The 20,926-nt window shown below is 45.1% G+C and overlaps 1 protein-coding gene across 2 annotated transcripts in view; it reads left to right on the plus strand.

The window, feature by feature from the left end:
* Window positions 1-17,039, plus strand: part of CDH13 (cadherin 13) — a 986,514-nt gene extending 969,475 nt beyond the window's left edge. For both annotated transcript variants that reach the window (XM_069497958.1, XM_069497959.1), the window contains 3 exons: window positions 5,158-5,391; window positions 7,712-7,930; window positions 16,457-17,039. In XM_069497958.1, the coding sequence (XP_069354059.1) occupies window positions 5,158-5,391; window positions 7,712-7,930; window positions 16,457-16,464 (461 nt within the window). In that variant the 3' untranslated portion in view covers window positions 16,465-17,039. The remainder of the gene's footprint in view (window positions 1-5,157; window positions 5,392-7,711; window positions 7,931-16,456) is intronic.
* The last annotated feature ends 3,887 nt before the right edge of the window (window positions 17,040-20,926 follow it).

The raw sequence follows: 20,926 nt of genomic DNA on the forward strand, positions 1-20,926 counted from the left end.
TGGCAGCCACGAGGGTCAACAGCAAAATAAACAACCCACCAAGATAGACAGGCCGGAGTCTCTTCAGTCCACAGTGACAGGCCCTCGCTGAAAATGGGTTAGGAGGACAACTGCCATTCCTACCAAGCAGTTGTGAATAGGCATCGTTCCCAGACATCCCTGCCTCAAGCCTTCATTTCCTCTTTCAGAAACTGGACCTGATATGGTTGTACTAGGAGGTAAATTTCAAAATCTCTGCTTACATCCCATTCACGCTGTCGCACGACAGAATCGCCAACCTGTAACCAAAAGCAGGTCTTGAGAATAAGACATCAATGACACGAGAGAAAGCAGATCCCAGCAGCCGGGGTTTGCTCCTGGTCTGTTTTCCCTGTGGTCTCTCCTACCACAACACATGCTTTAGGGGTGGGGGAGGATGGGGGAGGTCTTTTTAGCTTTTATATTTATTTCAGAACCTGAAGTGAGATGCCCATAAAACTAGCCATGTTCACAGACAGCCTCAGTATTAAGAAAAGAAGTAGTATGAGAGTCAGGGCATTCTTAAGAGGAAGGAGGAAGCCATGAGTCAGGAATGGGGAAATGAGAGAAAAACTACACTAGTGAAACTCAAGTTAGCTAGGAGGCAACGCGAAATGGGGGTGCACAACTCTCACGCCTCTAGAAGCCAGGAAAGAGGCAGTAGGCTGGGAAAGACCAATGTCACCTTCGGAGCACCTGCTCCATTTGAAGACATTCAGATAAAAACAAGCATTGTTAGAACACTGCACATCCCAGAAACACGTGTTAGCAAACCCAATGCCAGTCTGCCACTGCTGGTTAACAGAAAAATCCGATTTCTTATAGCACTGAAGATAGGTCCGCAGAAACTCCAGCATCAAAGAAACTCTAACCATGAAGACTTAGCAGATGTTTTTACCAAACACTTCACAGTGCCTGATGGATCATTCACATGTTCATGACATAAAGGAAAGGTTCACACTTTCTCTAGAAAAGAGGCCTGAGATGCACCAAGTTAATCTGAGCCCAGCCTAAGCCTCTCTGGGCCTCAGCCTCACCGTTCCTAAAACGCATGGGTCTCAGATCCTTGCTCGAATGTGCCCCAAGCCCACACTGCACTCCTGTGTCTGTGGACCCCTCGGTGTGAACGTGGCTGCACCTCTCTGGAGGCAGAGGGACCTTCGTCAGATTCCCGACAGGAAAGGCACCTCCCAACCACATCGAAAACCCACTGACTGGAGCGGTTCATCTCGCAGGCTCCCACCCAGCTAGCTCCTGACATAAAGACAGAAGCCCCTGCAACTCACAGCCAGACCCCGCCACACATTTGGAGAATGGACTTCCTGTGACCCTTGAAATGGCCCCCTGAGAACACGGCCCTGGGCTCCCTTCAAGGATGCTGCGAAGAGGAAATACCGTTCTAGCCCCACATTCCAGCTGTTTTGCTCAGGCTGAGGCTTTTCTCCTGTTCAAATGGAAGATGATGAAGGAGGGGCAGAGTCCTGACCATGCTTTGGTTCTGATATTTGGTCATGGAGTAGTCTCGGGGGTTGGGGGGTGTCCATGGAACGTGGGAGAGAGAAAGTGGGGGATTTTTGCTAAATATCTGGAGAATACCTAGCAGTCCCAATATTCCCTGGGCCTATTGGAGCCCAGTGGGCTTGTGAGGAACCATTACCTTTTGAATTACATCCAGATGTGGGAGGTGCTTTGTCTCCATCCTGTGCGTATAAACGGGGCAAGGCTCTCTTTTAGGAATCCTGTCTTTACCTAATCACCCAAGAAACAAGCTCATTTTACTGACTTCAGAAAAAGACGTCGCCAGCCTGGCCTGGGAGTAACACGTGGGAAATTGAAGACAGTGGTATAATTAAGTTCACAAAAGGCCGATTCTTGTGGCCGTATTTCATATGCTCGTAACACCTTCTCATCCATTCTACCAAATGTCTTTCCTTCATAATACATTCAGAGAGAAAAATTATAATGCATTCTTCTGAGTTATTCAATTAGTTCTATGAAAAGAGGAAAATAATTTTTCAATAAAGAAATTTAACCAAATGACTAAAACTGACAAAGAAAAACCAACTGCAAAGTAATTACGCATTTCTTTTGAGTTCTCACTCTAACACAGGTTGATGACGTGCCACCGTTAGGAGTAGCCATTCTGTGCATGATTCGCTGCACTTGTGTTCCTGTTTTCACTGACATTTATTCGAACGTTCACTCTGAAACTGTCTCTGGGCGTTGGCATATTTACATTTCCTCCAGCCCCGCTAAAGAGGATCCGTTCTTTCTCCCTGCTCCATAACTCACTGCTCAGCTTCCTTCATGCTGGTTTCTTCCCCACTGATGGAAACCTGTCCCCAGAATGTCCCCAGTAACATTCTCTGTGCCGAATCCCATCACTTCTCTTTCCTCCTGATCGTGGTGGAGGTCCTATGTCTGCTTCCAATGCATCCCCCCATGTCTCCTGCAAAACTAGCATTTGCACTTTAAACTTCGGGGTCTCCTAGGATTCCCCCCCACTCCCCGGCATGCTGGACTTTCCCCTGGGGCAACCTTATTTCTTGGAGAGGTTTCAAAGGATATGGATGATTCCCCAACCTCTAGCTCAGCCCCGGCACTTCTCCCGAGCTGCACTTCTGTGCGGGGGCGTTGAGTTTGCGGGGCTGTTAGCGCCATCAGAGCTGAACTCATCTCTCCACTCCCCGCTGCCCTTTGCTTTCTTTCTGGCAGCCTCATCCGAGTGCCTGATCTCCAAGACATTTGTTTCCTGTTCAAGCTGCCCACGTCATGACTCACTTAATCTATAGCCGGCCTCCCTGCCTGCAATGTCTAACATCTCCTCTCGAGACAACTGTGTGCTTTCTGAAAATAAGTCAGGACAGAACGTTCCACCACCTTCCTAAGAAGCCTCTGATGGCTTCCTGCAGTCTGTAGAATCAGTATAGGACCCCTGTTGTGCTACTAAAGGTCCCAGACCCCCCCCACCCCACCCCCACCCCGTGCCATCCTTCAGTGCCACCTGCTGCGGAGGGACAGCGCCACCCTGGCACCTGACGACCTTGCGTGGGGAGCCACCTAGGGAGGGCTTGGCCCGCAGATGATCCGAGTCTTGGCAGAACGCCTTGTGACGCTGCCAGCCAGTTGCTCATCGCCTTCCGGGCTCTGTGAGGGAGGGGCTTTCTGCCCACCCTCTCAGGGCTCAGCTGCCGGCTGTAGCACTGCTGAGAAGCAGCGGGAGGTGGGCTCAGTGACCTCCTTCCTTCCTGTTGCAGTTGCCCGGCCCCTTTCTCTTCCCATCACCTGCTCAAAGGCCACGGGGCCAACTCTTCCTTTCTCGTCTCTGTAAGTAATGAACCGTCTGAATCTAAAGAGGGCTCATCGTTTCTGTCTTTTTCTTTTTTTTAAGACAGCAGCATCGTCTAGAATGTACTACTTCATCCACCTGTGAGAAGTAGTTGGGAGAGAGGTTGAAGCACTTGAAGGTGCATAACCTTGCCCGCTAGGCGGCGTGGCCCGATCCATTGTCCTGGACTCTGGCCACTCAAACTCATTGTGTCTTTGCTAGGCCTTGCCTTGCGCTTGACAGGGGAGGCCAACTTCGGTCAAATACTCACTACCCTTCTAACCCCTATGTGATTCCATAACTTTAAACTTAGTGTCAGCCAAGCATGGTGGCTCACACCTGTAATCCTAGCACTCTGGGAGGCTGAGACGGGAGGATCACTTGAGCTCAGGAGTTCGACACCAGCCTGAGCAAGAGTGAGACCCCATGTCTACTAAAAATAGAAAAATTAGCTGGGCATGGTGGCATGCACCTGTAGTCCCAGCTACTCGGGAGGCTGAGGCAGGAGGATCACTTGAGGCCAGGAGTTCGAGGTTGCTGTGAGCTAGGCTGATGCCACGGCACTCACTCTAGCCCAGTCAACAGAGTGAGACTCTCACTCATTCTAGCCCAGTCAACAGAGTGAGACTCTATCTCAAAAAAAAAAAAAAAAAATGTGCATTTCAAAAAATAAATACAGTACATATAAAATGTGTACAGATAAAATAAAATTAAACTTAGAAATCTGGTTAAGTGCAAATATGGATAAGAAAAATAAAATGGAGCCATAGATTAGGTTAGTATGGTACAGTACTACTATATAAAATTATAGCACTGTAATTTTAGAGGTACATCAAATCCTTTTTGGAATAAGCCAAATCTGTACACTTAAAATTTGTGACCTACAAATTTGGCTCTAACTTTTCTCACAGAATATTGGAAACCACTAATGAACTGTTTGTCCCAAGAGCAAATCTCTGATGCACTAAGGATTAAAAATAAATTTAGAGAAAACTTAAACAAAGTCAAGCTGAGTCTTACTAACATTAAACACTGTTTCTTTAAGTGAAAGCCATTATTAGATTGGTGATTATAAGGACTTCTTAAAATAGTGTTCCTTAAAATGAAAGACATTTCAAGCAGTAACTGAAATAATGGAAAAAATAAGGTTTTCAAAGTAGGGCCCAAAGAGTATATGACGATTGCTTTTCCTGTCCCAGCATTCAGCCAGTAAACTCATTTCTGATGGCTAACCCACCTTCCTGAATCTGTCCTGTCCTGCTGAGTCAGCCATACCCGCCCCTGGCAGCACCAGCAGCCATCTGAGACCCTTTTTCACCCCAGAAGAAAATCCCCTGGATTAGACCTTTTGCTCTTTAGTCAACTACCTAGTTAGATTAGAGCTACACCATTTAAACCATGGTCTTCTCTCATGGAAACTCCATCTTCCCTTGACCACAAACCTATGTGAATACCTGGCTGTTTAGATAAAAGGTTTGATTTGATAAGCAAGGAAAAGTCATATTTTGTTATCTCCATTCTTTGAGTGACTTCCAGTGTGTTAGTGTGACCTGTGTGTCAGAAGCTTAGCATTCTGAAGGTAAAGCATTAAGCCTGAAGAATTTCAATCAAAAGCCGTATATATAATAAAAGAGGTTGTAAGCCACCAAACTTTATACAAAAATGTAATCTATTATTGTTAGTCCCCCCTGTTTGCAACTGTGAATAATAAATGCAAAACGTGCTACGTATACATTGCAAAAAGTAAGCACTGTGGTAAATTGCTCTCGCATATCCCAGTTGCACCCTGACATCTTCCCTTTTTCCCATAGGCGACCCTCCCGCAACGGGCACCGGAACTTTGCTGATAACCCTGGAAGACGTGAACGACAACGCCCCCTTCATTTACCCCACGGTAGCCGAAGTCTGTGATGATGCCAAAAACCTCAGTGTAGTCATTCTGGGCGCGTCAGATAAGGATCTTCACCCAAACACAGATCCTTTCAAGTTTGAAATCCATAAACAAACTGTTCCTGATAAAGTCTGGAAGATCTCCAAGATCAACAGTAAGTCTGGTGAAAACATTCTACCCTTATTCTTCTGGCTTTGACCTCGTTTCTCTTTCCTAAAATGCTTTTCCTCTACTGCTCTCTCATGTGTTTTCACTTGGTTTAAGTTGTTTATGCATTATAAGTACTGACAGTGTTCCCTCCAGCAAACAAATAGAATTCATAGAGATATTGAATCTCAGTTTCCTATAAAAGCAAACGTGGAAGTTTTCTCTTCTGCTTCCCCCCTGATCTTTTCTATACTGTGCACCTGTGCAGTTTAGCTGCATTCTCCACTCTACACTCCACACCACAAACCCTACCCTGTACACTGTAGCCCCAGCGTTCTGGTGACTAATCTGTCACCTCTGCATTTCCGTTGTCACAGAGTACGCAATCACAAGACCGTGATTCTTTCTTCTTCCTCTTCCTCCTCTTCTTCTTTTTTTTTTTTTCTTTTAATTAAACTCCACAGTTTCTTTCTTTGCAACTCACTTGCACAAAATATCGGCCAACCTACCCAGTCTTAGGCCTTGAAAAGAGAGGGGTCTCTGCTTCTCCCCACATGTCTCTTGGCTCTGCTGTCTCTCCTGTCTCAGAGACAGAGAAGTGCAACTGCAGTCATTTTCCCCAGTACGTTGGAGAGAATACTATGGCGTGCCTGCCTTCCAAAAAGACGAAAGAAAAGAGAATCCTTGGGATAAGAATCGTTACAAAGCCTCCGATCTTCCATTTCGTGTTGCAGACTTCCTCAAACTTGACTTAGTCTAATGACGACCTTGGCTTTTCCTTCCATATGGCTTCTCTCTCCTTTATGAAACTTGCAAGCAATGTCCCTTTCTACCAGTCTTTCCACGTGGGCAGGTGGAATTCAAAATGTGACCCAAGATTTGTCATCTGCCTTATGAAGAAGGAAACAGCAAACTGTTGAATTATGAAATATCCCGATATCCACAATGTCTCACCCACTTTCCTCCCCAAATGTGAATGAACTACTAGGTTCACCTTGTCTTCCAATAAAGTAAAAAAAAAAATAAATAAAAGGAACTCATACATTAGACATAGACCCTGTCTTCAGTATACTGTTTTTCACCCAGTCAGGGTCCCACTTCTTACATCCATGGTAGAAGTTTGGAGGAAGACAGGGAATTACCCATTTCATTAAGTTTTGAAATATATTATACAACAGTGCATAAAATTTTTTATTTAAAAATCTCATACCTATTGTTATAGCCCTCTCTCATATCTTATTTTATTATTGCCTTTCTCTGGTTATTGATTCTATTTGCCTGTTTGTCTATTTTATTGCTTTTTTAAGAATGGATTCTGTTACACTGATTATTTTTAATTAAAACAGCCCTTCTCTTGTTTGAGGGGTTAGTGTTTTATTTGCTGGTTTTTATGGCTGTAGCTGATTTGAATAATCATCACCGGTTCTTTCCAACTGGAACTTTCTCATTCAAGAGCTTCTCCTCTGCTTGAGGGAGATGGGGAAACCTTCCTCGACGTTAATCTGCCCTTTTACTGGGGTGGTCATCACACTGGTCCTTTCTGTCACCTTCTGGTAATGATCATGCTTCACCTGTTTCTATTTCCATGTGACCACACTCTTGTTTTCCTCCTGATTTTATTTAACACAGAAATGCCTTCTAAACTCCTTTTGTTGTCTCAAAAATTTTTTTTCTAAATACTTAGCATTGTTATGCCCAGAAAGGGGCAGTTAAAAAAAAAAAAAAAAAAAAAAAGCCTCAGTCATCTGAGTGACTGCAAAGAGAACAGCCTGAGGCTAAAGAGAGCAGTGGGGGTGGCCACTGGGGAGCGTCACAGGTGGCCTGGGTGATGGCAGATGTTCCCCCAAACATGGGGTTACGGAAGTGCAGGCGAAGCTTAAAGATCCAGGCCCCACGCTGTGGTTCCCACCCAAAGCTAGGGCTGTGGACTGAGGATTGATAAACATGCAAGCCATAGAACCCATCTCCATGACAACGAGTGGGGGTCCTGTCACTTTTAGAGCAGGTAGATTTTCACCTTAGCTTTCTAGATGCAGTCCTTGTCAAGACGCAGAGAGGAGCTCTTGGTAATCATCTTCACAAAAGTAGATGCCCTGGAAACTGATCATGATAGCAATGAGCCACAGGATGTGCAGAAAGGGAAACATTCTACCTCTGCCGCCCAATACTGGAGCCACCAGCCACGAGTGGCTCCCGCGTACTTGGAATGTGGCAGGTGCCACTGAGGAACTGAGTTTACATTTTTAGTTGATGTTAATGAATTTAAATTCAAACATTCCTATAATTATAAATTAAAATGTAATACCTGTTTTTCCATGTCTTTACAGATACACACGCCCTGGTAAGCCTTCTTCAAAATCTGAACAAAGCGAACTACAACCTGCCCATCATGGTAACAGATTCAGGGAAACCACCGATGACGAACATCACAGATCTCAGGGTACAAGTGTGCTCCTGCAAGAATTCCAAAGTGGACTGCAACGCCGCGGGGGCCCTGCATGCCAGCGTGCCCGCGCTCTTGCTCCTCTGCCTCTTCAGTTTGGCTTGTAAGTTGGCCTAACTCCAACACGTGCACAAGTAGAAAAACATAACTGCACCAGGTACATGAAGTGGTTTTTTTCCCCCATATATCTGTCCAGGAAAATTTATCCCAGAGGAATCATTCATCTTTAGTTTGTGTCTGTGTGATAGAAAATGTCACGTGTAAAAATGCTCCGACTAATGTTTGAAGGCATCTTAGCAATCTCCTGGCAGCCAGGCCGAGGGATTGCACAGAGACACTCATTGCCATCCTGCAAAGCAGGTGATGAGCAGAACTTCCTACAGATGCCACTCAGCTGGAGCTAATAAAATATATATATATATATATATATATATATATATATATATGTATGTGCCCAGATTAGTTAACTGGTCTACCAGGGCCCTATTTCTCTCTACCTTGTGCAGAACAATCATGTGCAAGGTTAAAGTAGACACTAGGCCTTTCTAAGAAAAGTCATGAGAATTCATGGATGGAGGCTGGGCTGTAGGGAAAATGATAAATGTATAATTCACCCCTTTTTTTCCTCCCACTGACTGGTAGTAATGACTATAATATAATGAAACATTATTTTAAACAAATGAATTATTATGCCAAGTAATATAGATGTGAGCATAAGATGAATAAATACATGTCAAAGATTTCTTATTTATGAAATGCTAATCCAATTTTAACTCTAGCAATTATTCACATAGAGCTATTGCCATCCCAAAGCCTTCGGGGGGCCTTGGTGTTTACCTGGTGAGAAGGTGTCAGTGTAATTGTGAGTTAGGAAGTTGGGAGATTGACAGAAATAGAGAACAGAAGGTTTTACATCCTGGTGACAGTGGCAGGTGAGTCAACAGGAAATCACATATTGCAACATTGGACACTCGCTATGTGTGAAGGTCTGTGCAGGACCAGAGTCCTGTGCGTGGGATTAAGAAGGAGAAGCCCTGACAGCCTCTTGCTGGCACTTCAGGCTCTTTATTTCCAAAACAACGTATCATCTTCCCACCGACCCCCGACTAACCCCTCGGCCTGCCCTGCCTTTGAAGACTGTGCATCCCCATCGCGTCATCCCCATGTCTTCCTGCACGCCCTCCAGCTGCAAAGCCCACCCAAGTCTAAGGGCCCCACCTTCCACCCACGCTGCCCCCACCGTCCCACCGAAGGTCCTCATCTCCACGTCCCTGAGTGTGTCGCTGGCTTTCTAACTGCGTCTCTGCATGAGGACTTGAAGGACAGATGCTAGGTGTCCACGCACCTGCCCTTGGGTGCCTCTCCTTAGTCTTCTCTATAAAGTAGGAAACAATTTCATCTGCAGAAGAGGAAGGGACAGAGATGGGGCTTGGGATGGATTGTCAGAGGGCAAACAACTGGGCTTTACGGAGATGGACACGGGTTACCAGAAAGCAGGGATGGCGCAGAGGAGCTCGGACACCACCCTCATCTGTCCAGGCTGCTTTACAAAACACCATAGATGGGTGGCCTGTAAACAACAGAAATTTGTTTCTCACGGTTCTGGAGGCTGGGAAGTCCAAGATCAAGGTACTAGCGCATTTGGTATCTAGTAAGAGCTCACTTTCTGGTTCATACGTGGCACCTTCTCCCTGTGTCTTCACGTGGTGGAAGGGGTGAGGCAGCTCTCTGGGGCCTCTTTTATAAGGACGCTAATCCCATTCATGAAGGCTCTGCCCAAAGGTCCAACCTCTTATTATTACCATGGTAATAATATCATCGCCTTGGTGATTAGGTTTCAACATACAAACTTTGGGGGACACAAATATTCAGACAATAGCAAATACCATGAATTTATAGCAATACATCATGCTTATTAATCCTTTACTTTGCTGACAGATATCCTAGACCTACATTCCTAGAGTCTAGAAAAATGTCCTTCATGAGCATGTACACTCTGGTGCCTGGTTTGCTAAGTCATCACTGTTAACCTATAGGAAGTCATCCTTATATGGTACCAACTGGGGAGCTGGTGGTGGTTCTCAACCATGGCTGCACAGTGGAATCATCTGGGCAACTTGTAAACTTGCATCTACCCATACCTGGGCCGGACCCTGTAGCTGGAGGTGTGGCTCGCCGGGTGATTCTAAAGCACTGAGAGCATCTAGACTACCACATGAGGGGCTCGACCCTGCAGGAAGAGGCTCCTGGTTGTCCTGACAGCATCCTCTGCTCTGGCCCACAGCCTGGGCCTGTGCTGTTCCTTTAGTTCACAGCCCAGTAGGAAAAAGGAGGAGGACTGCGGATTTAAGAACATGGTGTGGAGATATTTACTACTGATGGTGCTGGGAAACCTCAGCTCCAAGGAGGAAGATGTAATAAGGTGACAGAACACATCAGCATGAGCATTCCTGTAGCACCAACCTCCCAAAGGTATTTAAGCAGCTTGAAGAATTAAAACATGAGCAAGACAGGAAGTTAAATTTCACAAAGAACAGAAACCAACTAGGAAGAGTTGGAGACAGAGTTAACTGACCTTAAATTTGGCCTGAGCTTCCTGTCGGCCGAATCGTGCTTACTGCATACAACTGCCGCAGAGTGATAAGAGCCACACGCTATCGGAGCGGTGGTTCCTAAATGCTGCTGTAGATCACAACCACCTAGGAAACAACTTTAAAATTAGATTTCTGGGCTCATGCCTCTAGAGATTTTGATCTGTGGGTCTGAATCAGCACTTGGGGTGGGGGTAGCAGATGAATGGACGTATGGACAGACAGACAGATGAAAGGAAATACGTTTTTTTTCCCTGCCTTCCTTTTATTCATTTGTTCTTTCTTTTTTTCTTCCTTCCTCTCTTCCTTCCTTTTTCTTCAAGGAATAAAATATTATAGGCAAAGGTGAAATCCTCTCTGTTTCTCTCCCGGGTTTTATTTCCTGTTCTCTGTTCCCAGAGACAGTAGCTATCATGAGTTAGCCATCCGTGTGTGTGCCCGGATGTTGTCTTACACTTTTGCTACACACACACACACACACACACACCCCCACACACACACACAGTTCTGTTTTGTGCAGTTTGTAAAACTTTGTGTAGTAGTTCGTATTGTGTTGGGCACACCGTTCTGCAACTTGCTTTTCTTCCTCTCTGCATCACGTTTCCAAGGTCCATCAGCGTCACCCTAGTTCAGGGTCGGCAGACTTTCTCTGTAAAGGGCCAGGCAGCAAACATGTTGGGCTTTGTGGGCCACTCAGGTCTCTGTCACACATTCTTCTTTATTGTTTGTTTGTGTCTATCTTTCATCTTTTACCACTCTTTAAAAATGTGAAAACCATTCTTAGTCTTGGAGCCACACAAATACAGGCTGCAGACCAGTCTGTCCACTGGCTGCAGTTGGCCACCCCCTGGCCTGCCAGAGTATCCTGTCACTTGGACATGGTGCAATGGATTCCTCTGTCACAAGCACCTTTGAATAGTTTACGGCGTCCTGCAATGACCAACTCGGCTGCAGTAAGAGATCTCTGTTTTCCACCAGCTCCTCAAGCGAGCGCGAGACAGACGGCAAACCCGGCACTGCTCACAGACAGGCACTTAGAAGCCAACGCTCTAGAGACTACATTTTCAGAGCTCTAGGAACAATTGGAACTCACATAAAACAGTGTGGATAAACTAGAGGGCAGTACTTTCTATGTGATTGCAAAGAGATAAAAATTCTCTGTTTGCATGTGTGCATGCACGTGTATGTTGTGTGTGCCCGTATGTACACAGGAGATAACTGAGCGGCCGCATCACACGTGGCCCTCTCTAAACTCAATTGCAGGACATCAAAGCCTGACTCTTGCTGACATCCCTTTGAAGAACAAGGCTCTTTGGGACACTGCTCACACAGCTCCTGTACCCTGGCAATGAAAGTGGAGCCCACAGCCCCTGCACCACTGCTTGTTAAAATACAGATTCCCAGGCCCATCCAGCCTAGGACAGCAACATCCCAAATGACGGTGGCTTCCAGCACAAGGCCCCGTGTTTGTGTACTGTTATACAATGTTTTTATAATAATACATACTTCTGCTAGTACCAATCTATTAAATAGTAGTAAACCTTCATTTTGTTAGATGATTAGAAATATAAATAGACGTGGCAGTATTTTCTTCTTACCCATAAGGGATTTTCTTGTGCTCCTGACTTTGGAGAGCCCTAAGCTACAGATGTCAATGATGTGCGGGTTCCAAGGGTTGCCCATTTCTCATGTCTCTCAGCTGAGCTCTGGGATCCAGTTAATCTGAAGCAGAATTGCCCGATAGCCCCTGAAGACTGGCCTCGTGGTTATCATCATTGACAAAAGTTGCTGCGCACTCTGTTTGAGATGCCAAATGTGTTTATGTTCTGTCCTACTGTAGGTAGGGGTACCTAGAGGTAAACTCAAAATTATTCTCCAAATGGAGCTGTGCATCTCCCGTGGTAACAGGAAAGGTACTTAGTTAACACTGCAGTGTTTTGCATCACAAAAACAGGTAGTTTCAGTCCAAACAACAGTTGAGAAAAGGTGTTACCATTCACCTGCTTGACTTCAAAATGGCCTTCAGTTGGGCCCTGTATAAAAGGCATAAGATTATTTAACATTGTTCATTTAAACATTAGAGATGCCCGCCAAATATGATGATTTTTGTTTTATTCTATACATAGTCCAAGATGTTCTTCCTAACCAAAAAGGGACATACATAATAAGCATTTGAGAAACTGGGGCAGAGCTGGCAGGAATAACCAAACGTGGGCACTGCACCAGTCAGACGCCGTCTCGTAAGAGCAGACGTCAAAGTGGCCAACCCACATGTGCCACTATTAACACGACGTTGACAAGAGGCTGCACAGAGATGAGCCTAAAACCTTAAGCAAAGGCTGGGGAGGGGGCGGGGGAATTCTAAAGGCACCGAAATTAGATTTTTTAAGTTCAAAGGTAGGATCACTTCCCAACTCAGCCGCAGTCCTTGAAAGAATTTTGGGAACCAGGAAGTAGAATCTGTTTTATGTTGCTTTAAAGCAGGGTCAGAGAACTAAGTGCATGGGCCATCTGGTCTACTGCCTGTTTTTGTAAATAAAGTTTTATTGGAACACAGCCATGCCCACTATTTACATGTTGCTCGTGGTTGTTTTCTGCCACGGTGGCAGAGCCGAGTAGCTGCCAGAGGCCATATGGCCCACAAAGCTGAAAGTATCGACTCTCTGGCCCTTTATAGGAAAAGTTTGCCAGCGCCTGCTTCAAAGCATCCTTCCCAAAACTCCCGTGTGACATAGAAGCGGCAGATCACATCGTGCAACGTGGCAGGAAGAAATGGATTTTTCTCCTTCCCTCAAAGAATATTTAGATCCAAGTAAACTTGCATTAACCAAACTGTCCTGTGGCTTTTTTCTATATTTTCTCCATCGGTCTGGTGATTTTATCCCACTTTACAGATGAGAAAACTGACGCTCAGGCAGATCCTGTGGCAGGTAATCAGTGAGGCCGGCGTTTGCCGTTAGACTGCCTCCTGTATGGGAAAAGATAACAAAAGCATTTCAGTTTATGGCTTTATTGCGACTGAGAGTGGAACTGAGGGATCTGCATTTCCTTCTTTGACATCTGAAAATAAAGGGAACAAAACTAATGATATTGAAAGTAACAAAAAATGTAAATGAAATTATTTTTACTGTCAACTGTTGTATAAATTCTGAGTTGATGGCATTTGAGGGGATGCAGGATTCGTCCCTTGGCACCCTCCCAGCAGAGCAACCGGCCTCGTCGTTGTTGTTGCTGTGTCTGACGTTTTTCTAGCACCGCTCCTCAAGGTAGAGCGAGTCTCAAGGAAAAAACATGCCCAGAAGCCTTTCTGACCATTGCGTGAGGCTTAACTCATCCCTAATAGCAAGGACAGATCAGGTGACCCATCTAACAAGCATCAAAATTAAATGTCTCTATGTTGGGGGTGGGGGGACAACCTCAATCACAATAAGTTTAAAGAGGTGACCGAGAAGAGCAAAAAAAAAACAGCTACTAAACATTTTTTTTAATTTTAATTTTTTAATTAAGGTATTATTTGCTTGCAATAAAATTCACCCATTGCGAGTGTACGGTCTGATGGATTTGGGTAACTGTACACCGTTCTGTGGCCACAGCACAATCTAGATACAGTTTTCTTTGCTGTCGACCCCTTCCCCCGACTCCAGGCCCTCGCTGATCTGCTTTCTGTAATAATAGTTTTGCCTTTTCTAGAATTTCCTGGAGTATGTCAATAGTTTGTTCCTTTTTATTGTGAGTATGTGATGGGCAGAGAGGAGCCTGAGAAAGCATGAGGGGCAGAGGGGGCCGTCCTCGGCCTGCAGGTGGCCCCGAGGCAGGATGTGCAGAGGAGCTGTGGTCCTTTAAGGGGATAGAACTTTTCGGACAGTGATAGTTGACCCCTGAGGGCCTTCTGTGAGCCGTGCACACGCACGCACGCACGCACGCTATGCACTTTGCATAAATTATACAGATCACCTCACGTAATCATCTCAGTAGCCCCAGGAGGTAGAATCATTTATGTGACAATCTGACTTAAAACAGGAATTTCAGACTCTAATTTTAAAACAAGGGACTGAAGACTAATTTAGTGGAATTTTATCCAGCTACATCTTTTTCTATATATATTTAACTGATTTGCTCCCCAGGAGACAGTTGGAAATATCTAGAGACATTTTGATTATCATGCCTGGGAGGATACCATTCGTGGCGTCTAGTGGGTGGAAGCCAGGGACGCTGCTAAACGTCCTCCCATGGACAGGACACCCCTCCCCCCCAAGAATGACCAGCCTCAAGTGTCAGTCGTGCTGGGGCTGAGAAACCTGCTCTACCCAAAACTGGACACACAAAGTGGAGACATCGCACCAGCCTGACAATACTAATGGCGTTTAACCATTTAAAACACAAAAAAAGAATCTCTCTCCAACCTAAAAGAACATCTTGAAGAATGTTCTTCCTAATAGACTTCTTGAAAAACAGTCCACATTTTACATGTCTTGCAACTTGGCGATAAACGAGACCCAGTCATTGTAAAAACGAAAGGATAAGGCGTCCTGTCTTCCCCGGCACTTTGGATGGAGGCCGGTCTGGCTTCTCCGCAGGAGCAGCCACAAAGGTGTGGGGACAAGCACGCAGCACGTGCGGACTGACTCGTTCCCTCCCCTTCCCCCTTGCTGGAGCCAGACTCCCTGACAGAGCCTGAGAGTGAAGAAGGGCCTTGGCGACTTTAACCATAGACACGATAGTTCACGCAATTCCATGAAATCCTAGTCTGGGGCTGGAATCCAGCACCCCGTCTTCCGGAACTGCATGGCCACGGAAGTGCTTGGAAGGAGTCAGGGAGCCAGAAAGTGCAGGCAAAGATGGGCTTGATTTTCAAACTGGATCTGGGCATCCTAAGGGCAGAGCTTCTCTCCTCTGACAGCGTTGAGTTGAGCCTGACACCACTGACAGGCTCTATGACTGGGCCGGCCCTCACAGGTGGCCCTCACAGGAGGAGCCCTCAGCAGGAGTGGGGATGACAGCTCTTGAGCACACCCCACGCTGATGTCCCCTTCCGTGAACTTTTCCCCGTGAGTGATGTGTTCCCATGGTCCACAGCACAGTTTGCCATGTGACACCTTATTTCCTTGGGAACACGGTGCTACTGTCATGGTTCTCTGAGCAATGGCCCCAAAGGTGTCCTCACCCTCCTTCCTGGAGTCTGTGAACGTGTTACTTTACGTAGTAGAAGAAACTTTGCAGAAGTGATTAAGTTAAGCATCTTGAGTTGGGGCGGTTATCCCGGATTAGTCAGGTGAGCCTGATAGAATCACAGAGTCCTCAGAAGAGGCTGGAAGGAGAAGAGCTGGAAGCAGACCGTGTGGGGACGGAAGCAGAGGGAGGCGTCGCTGGAGAGAGAAGACGCCGCAAGGCTGGCTTTGAAGATGGAGGGATGTAGGGGTCTCTCGGAGCTGGAACAGACGAGGAAACGGATCCTTTCCTAGAGGCTCCAGGAGGAACGCAGCCCTCCAACACTGATTTTAGCCCCCTCTCACTCATTTCAGACTTCTGACCTCCAGAAATGTAAGAGACTATATCTGTGTTATCTTAAGCTGCAAAGTTTGTGGCCATTTGTTATAGCATCAACAGGAAACTGATACTCCTCGTTTGAACAACTACCACTAATAGGTATCTTGCTCTGTGACAAAAAAATATATGGGACAGTCACCAATCTCTGAGCTACAAAACCACTTTGTTCACAAAATGGCCAAGCTCTGTGTTCAGGTGCAAGTTATAAGGCTCAGGGGTCGCAGCGATAATAGCAGCCATTGGTCTGAGGGATGTGTGGCATCTGACGTCATCATTAGCATTTTCAGAGAAGTCCAGCTTTTTAAGCCATAAACCAGCAGAACTATTGGTTCTGTCTTCAAATGTCATGCTTAAGAAAAAGTGTTCCCAAGATAGTGCAGTGTTTGTGGATGTGTCTATTGTAGCTTATCAATCATTTATCTGGTTTTTAGCTAAATGTTTTGAATCGGGTTGTGCTATTCCCAACTTAACTCTGAACCTTCTCCATTCAGGTCTGTGAGGACTCCTGGCATCTGAAGCTTGACTCCCAGGTTTCCATAGCAACAGGAAAAAGAAAAAAAAAAATCTATCCAAATCTGAAGATTGCGGTTTACAGCTATCGAACTTCACAACTAGGCCTCAATTGTTCCAGATTTTTGTTTTCTTTGCAATTTCATTTAGTCTGTACTTCATCATTTTGACAGCATCTCCCTTCCTTGTTTAATTAATGGAATCCTCTGAATTTTCTCTTGACTGTTTAAAGATCATGACATATAACTTGACCTTCTGAGAGCAGGAACAATGACTACTTTTTCCGATGTGTTGACATGTCGCTAGCCAGTGCTCCACGCACCCAGCTGTGTCTGTGGGTTGGTATTTGTATATGTATGAGTATCTGTATGTGTATATACATGGTATTTATAGAGAGAGACTATACCAGGGTATACAAGGAGGGGCGGACACTAGGACAGCTGAACCCTCTGGGCCCGGCATCAAGACAGACCACAGAGCTGTCGCTTTTGCTCTGAAGCTGCTTCTCCACCGTCCCATCCAGTCTCAACGACCAGCCAGGCAGGGCCACAGGGAGGGAGAGAGGAAGAAGTCCTTTCTCCTTATCTCGCATGAGGACTACAACCAGTCCCCACTGCCACCATATGCCCTGATCCTGAGCCACGGCGGGGCGGAGCAGAGCAGGAAATGTCACCTTAAATGCCCAGAAAGGGGCTGAAATATTGTTTCCTGGGCATCAATCTGCATTTGTATGAGTCCCGAGGCCACAGATCCCCTGATTCTCATGGGGACACAGATCACAGTAGAGAATCTCTCCCTCCTCAGCATAGGTACAACCGCAAAGGTCATCTCGGAGGTCACACGTGCACAGGAAGAGGTCTACAGGTACCATCTTGTATACACATATACACCCACATGTACAGACATACATTTATGCACATACACTCCGATCGTTTCATATATACATGCATTAAAATAGAGTAAATACAGGTAGTTTTAAAAGTACCCTTTTGTGTGAATCGACTACCGTTGTTTGCAAACCTGAAAATAAAAGATGTTCATTATGTATGAAAAGTAACTGATTTTTATTCTGTGAGCATGTAGAAGTAAGAGGAAAGTTAGTGCTTGTACTAAGATTATCTTCTTGTTGATAAACTGTAAATGAATCATCAAAGCTCACACCAAATTTTTCTATCAAATAAAACTAGTGACAGCCTGTGGCTTTTTATTAGAGCTCGCCACAAACTAGGGTAAGGTAAGTGTCTTAGCATATTTTAATGCAATTGCTTACTAAAGGTTTTAACCACACACACACACACACACACACACGCTTTCTTATGCAATCTATGTTTGCACTTGTGCTTTTCAGTTAGCCTTCTGTAGGAAGTAGAAGTCATATGTTGTCTTTGTTATAGTGAAATTATGCAGATAGAGTTCCATATATTGTATTTGTTTCAATAGTAAATCTTTTTGGAGCATATAGAATGAAGAGATTTTTTTTTTCCATTAAAATAAATGGGTATTGGTGGTTAAAACTGCTGGACAGTAGCTTTTCTCTGATTTCTATGTTGTGTCTAATGTCGCTGATGCTGGGTCTTGTCCTAGTGCAAGTTCACATTATGGACTGACCTGTTGGGGTCCCCCGCGCATCTCCCGTGGATGAGTGTGTCTCTAAAGGCAGAAGCACCAGCTCACAGTTGGGCAGTGTGTTCATCCCTGTCCCCATCATGATACGATCTGAGCATGTCACAATCAGCTGTGAAGATAACCGCACACGAGAGGGACCATCCTCAAGTTTGATGACCACACGAAGCACAGTCACAACCATCTGTCTACAGTCCCAAGACATGAGGATTTTTCTCTTGAACAAGTCCTAGGCCGGGCGTGGTGGCTCACGCCTGTAATCCTAGCACTCTGGGAGGCCGAGGCGGGCGGATTGTTTGAGCTCAGGAGTTCGAGACCAGCCTGAGCAAGAGCGAGACCCCGTCTCTACTAAAAATAGAAAGAAATTATCTGGCCAACTAAAAATATATATAGAAAAAATTAGCTGGGCATGGTGGCGCATGCCTGTAATCCCAGCTACTCGGGAGGCTGAGGCAGGAGGATCACTTGAGCCCAGGAATTTGAGGTTGCTGTGAGCTAGGCTGACGCCACGGCACTCTAGCCCGGGCAACAGAGTGAGACTCTGTCTCAAAAAAAACAAGTCCTGCTGCTTACTCGGGAAATGCCATACCTTAAACATGACAAGATCATTCTCCCCAAGCACGTGACCCCAACTCAAGGGCAGGGGGAATCTAAGCCTGTGCGTTCACACTTTGCAAGATTTCCTCTTCTGGCATTACAGGGCACAGCCCTGTGCCTCCCTGGTGTACCTGCTCCTGTTGGTTGGTTCAAGAGTGTTCACTCTTGAACCAACCAAGTGAACCAACCAAGGAACATCCTCAGACCACCAGGCAGCTGGCGGCTTGACCCTTTTGCTAACTAACAATCAGAGAACCCGCCCTCCTCATGCACTGGAGCCATCTCCAGGGAAGAATACAGAAGCTGAGTGACCCATTCACGGAAGGAAACAAGTGCAGGTCTCCTCCTTCCCTCTCAAGCCAGCAGGCTTTCCTGCCCTTTGCAGATCAAGCCGGAAGCTTAACTTAGCTTAGAACTCAGAAAAATAGGGGTAAAGTGCATACTATATTAGTAAGTAGAATAAGCTCCAACGTTTTCTTATCTAAGTATATTCTCTGTCCCTGGAGTTCTATCAGGACAAAGATATTTCTGTCCTGTTGTTCTAATTCTTTCTTAAAATAAAAAAGAAAGAGAAAACGAGACTAATTCTCAGAAGCCAAAGTGGTAGCATTCCCTGAATCGTAGGATGTTTTCTGTTACCCTGCTAGAATACATTACCTTGTTTACTGGAAGCCATAGTAGAATCAAAATGCTATTTCATTATTACCTATGCATTTTATCTTAGTCCAAGTTATTAGAAAAAAAAGTAAGAACCAGAAATTGCTTTTCCCAATTACTGAGCACAGACTGAAGGTTTCATTCCCATTGAGCAAATAATCATAGTTCCTTCACTTCTCTTTATTAACAAACACATCAGCCACCTTAGTTGATTAAAAATTACATTTTCTCCCCATTTTACATATGATAAATTAATTATTTGGGATAATTTGTTTCAACAAGACTATGCAAACCTTTTCTGATTTCAACAAAAATTACCTTCAATGCTGCTGGTTCCCCCAAGTGCGCACCCTTCCAGGCAGATGTCCCCGCGATGCCTCTTGGCCAGCGCCGGCCAGGCCGAACCAAACAGCACAAATCCAGCTGAAACTCATGGTAAGTATCAACTAAGACTTTGACTCTTAAAGACATTGTTAGAAATTTTGCTAACTCGTCTCATCCTTTCAAAATGTCATTTTGAACAGTCTGATACATGGAATAACCATCTACCAGCAATCACATGGAGCAGATCAGACTGCATTTTTTCCAAAATAAATTCATTGGGTCTTGATCCTAAGATGTGACAATGAAAACATTATTAACACGTCTATATTTGACGCTGGGTTTAGTGCAATTGTACCCATGTGCGAGCTGTCCAGATGATTCTGAGGAATGGAGTCTGCATTTTCCTGGGGTGTATGAACATGGAACCATGTGATTAATGATTATAATAACAATGATGTCTATTTATTGATCGCGTATTATGGGCTCACACTGTACGAAATCCTTTATACACAGCAATTCATTGAAACCTTACAATAACACTGTGAGGCAGGTACTATTATCTTCTCCAACTTACAGATAAAGAAGGTTGAGGCTCAGAAAAACCAAATGACTGACCCACGGTAAGACGCCTCCAGAACCAAACCCAGGCCATTTGGCTCTGGGGTTCATGTTCTTCTCTCTACAACACAGAACCATTCTCAACTCCACAGCAAAACCAGACAAAATGCCTAGTGCAGACCACAAAACCCAGTCTGAAGCATGTCAATTAGCGCGACTTTCCAGCTATACAACTGACTGTTAGGCAATAGTACCTTTTGTTATTAGGAACCTTTGACTTAAAATATCTTCTACTATTAAGTTCCTGCTATATTTCTTAATTCTGACAGCTTTCTGTTAAGCACTGTTAACATTATTCTCTATGAATTTGGGGACTTTAGAAAATGTCCTGTCTAAGGTAGCATCATTTTCTTAAGTATTTCCCCCCCTTCCCTTCCATGGCTTGTTAGCAGGTCTGTGAGGAGCTTCTACTAGATTAATTCAATATCTCAGTTATCCAAAAGTAAATTCATGTCCTCCCACGTTCCCTTTCACTACCAAACCAACAGAGGGGAGAGGAGAGAGAAAGTGGTGTAGAATCTCCAAGAGCTTGTACTGTGCTTGGCTATAAGCAATTCAGACTGACGAATTCTAAAGGATCTCCAAGCAGTTTCTGATTTGGTAACAGTTGCCCATTAATCCGTTCACAGGTA

The sequence above is a fragment of the Eulemur rufifrons genome, chromosome 23, assembly GCF_041146395.1.
Source record: "Eulemur rufifrons isolate Redbay chromosome 23, OSU_ERuf_1, whole genome shotgun sequence".
In the NCBI taxonomy this organism is placed as follows: Eukaryota; Metazoa; Chordata; class Mammalia; order Primates; family Lemuridae; genus Eulemur; species Eulemur rufifrons.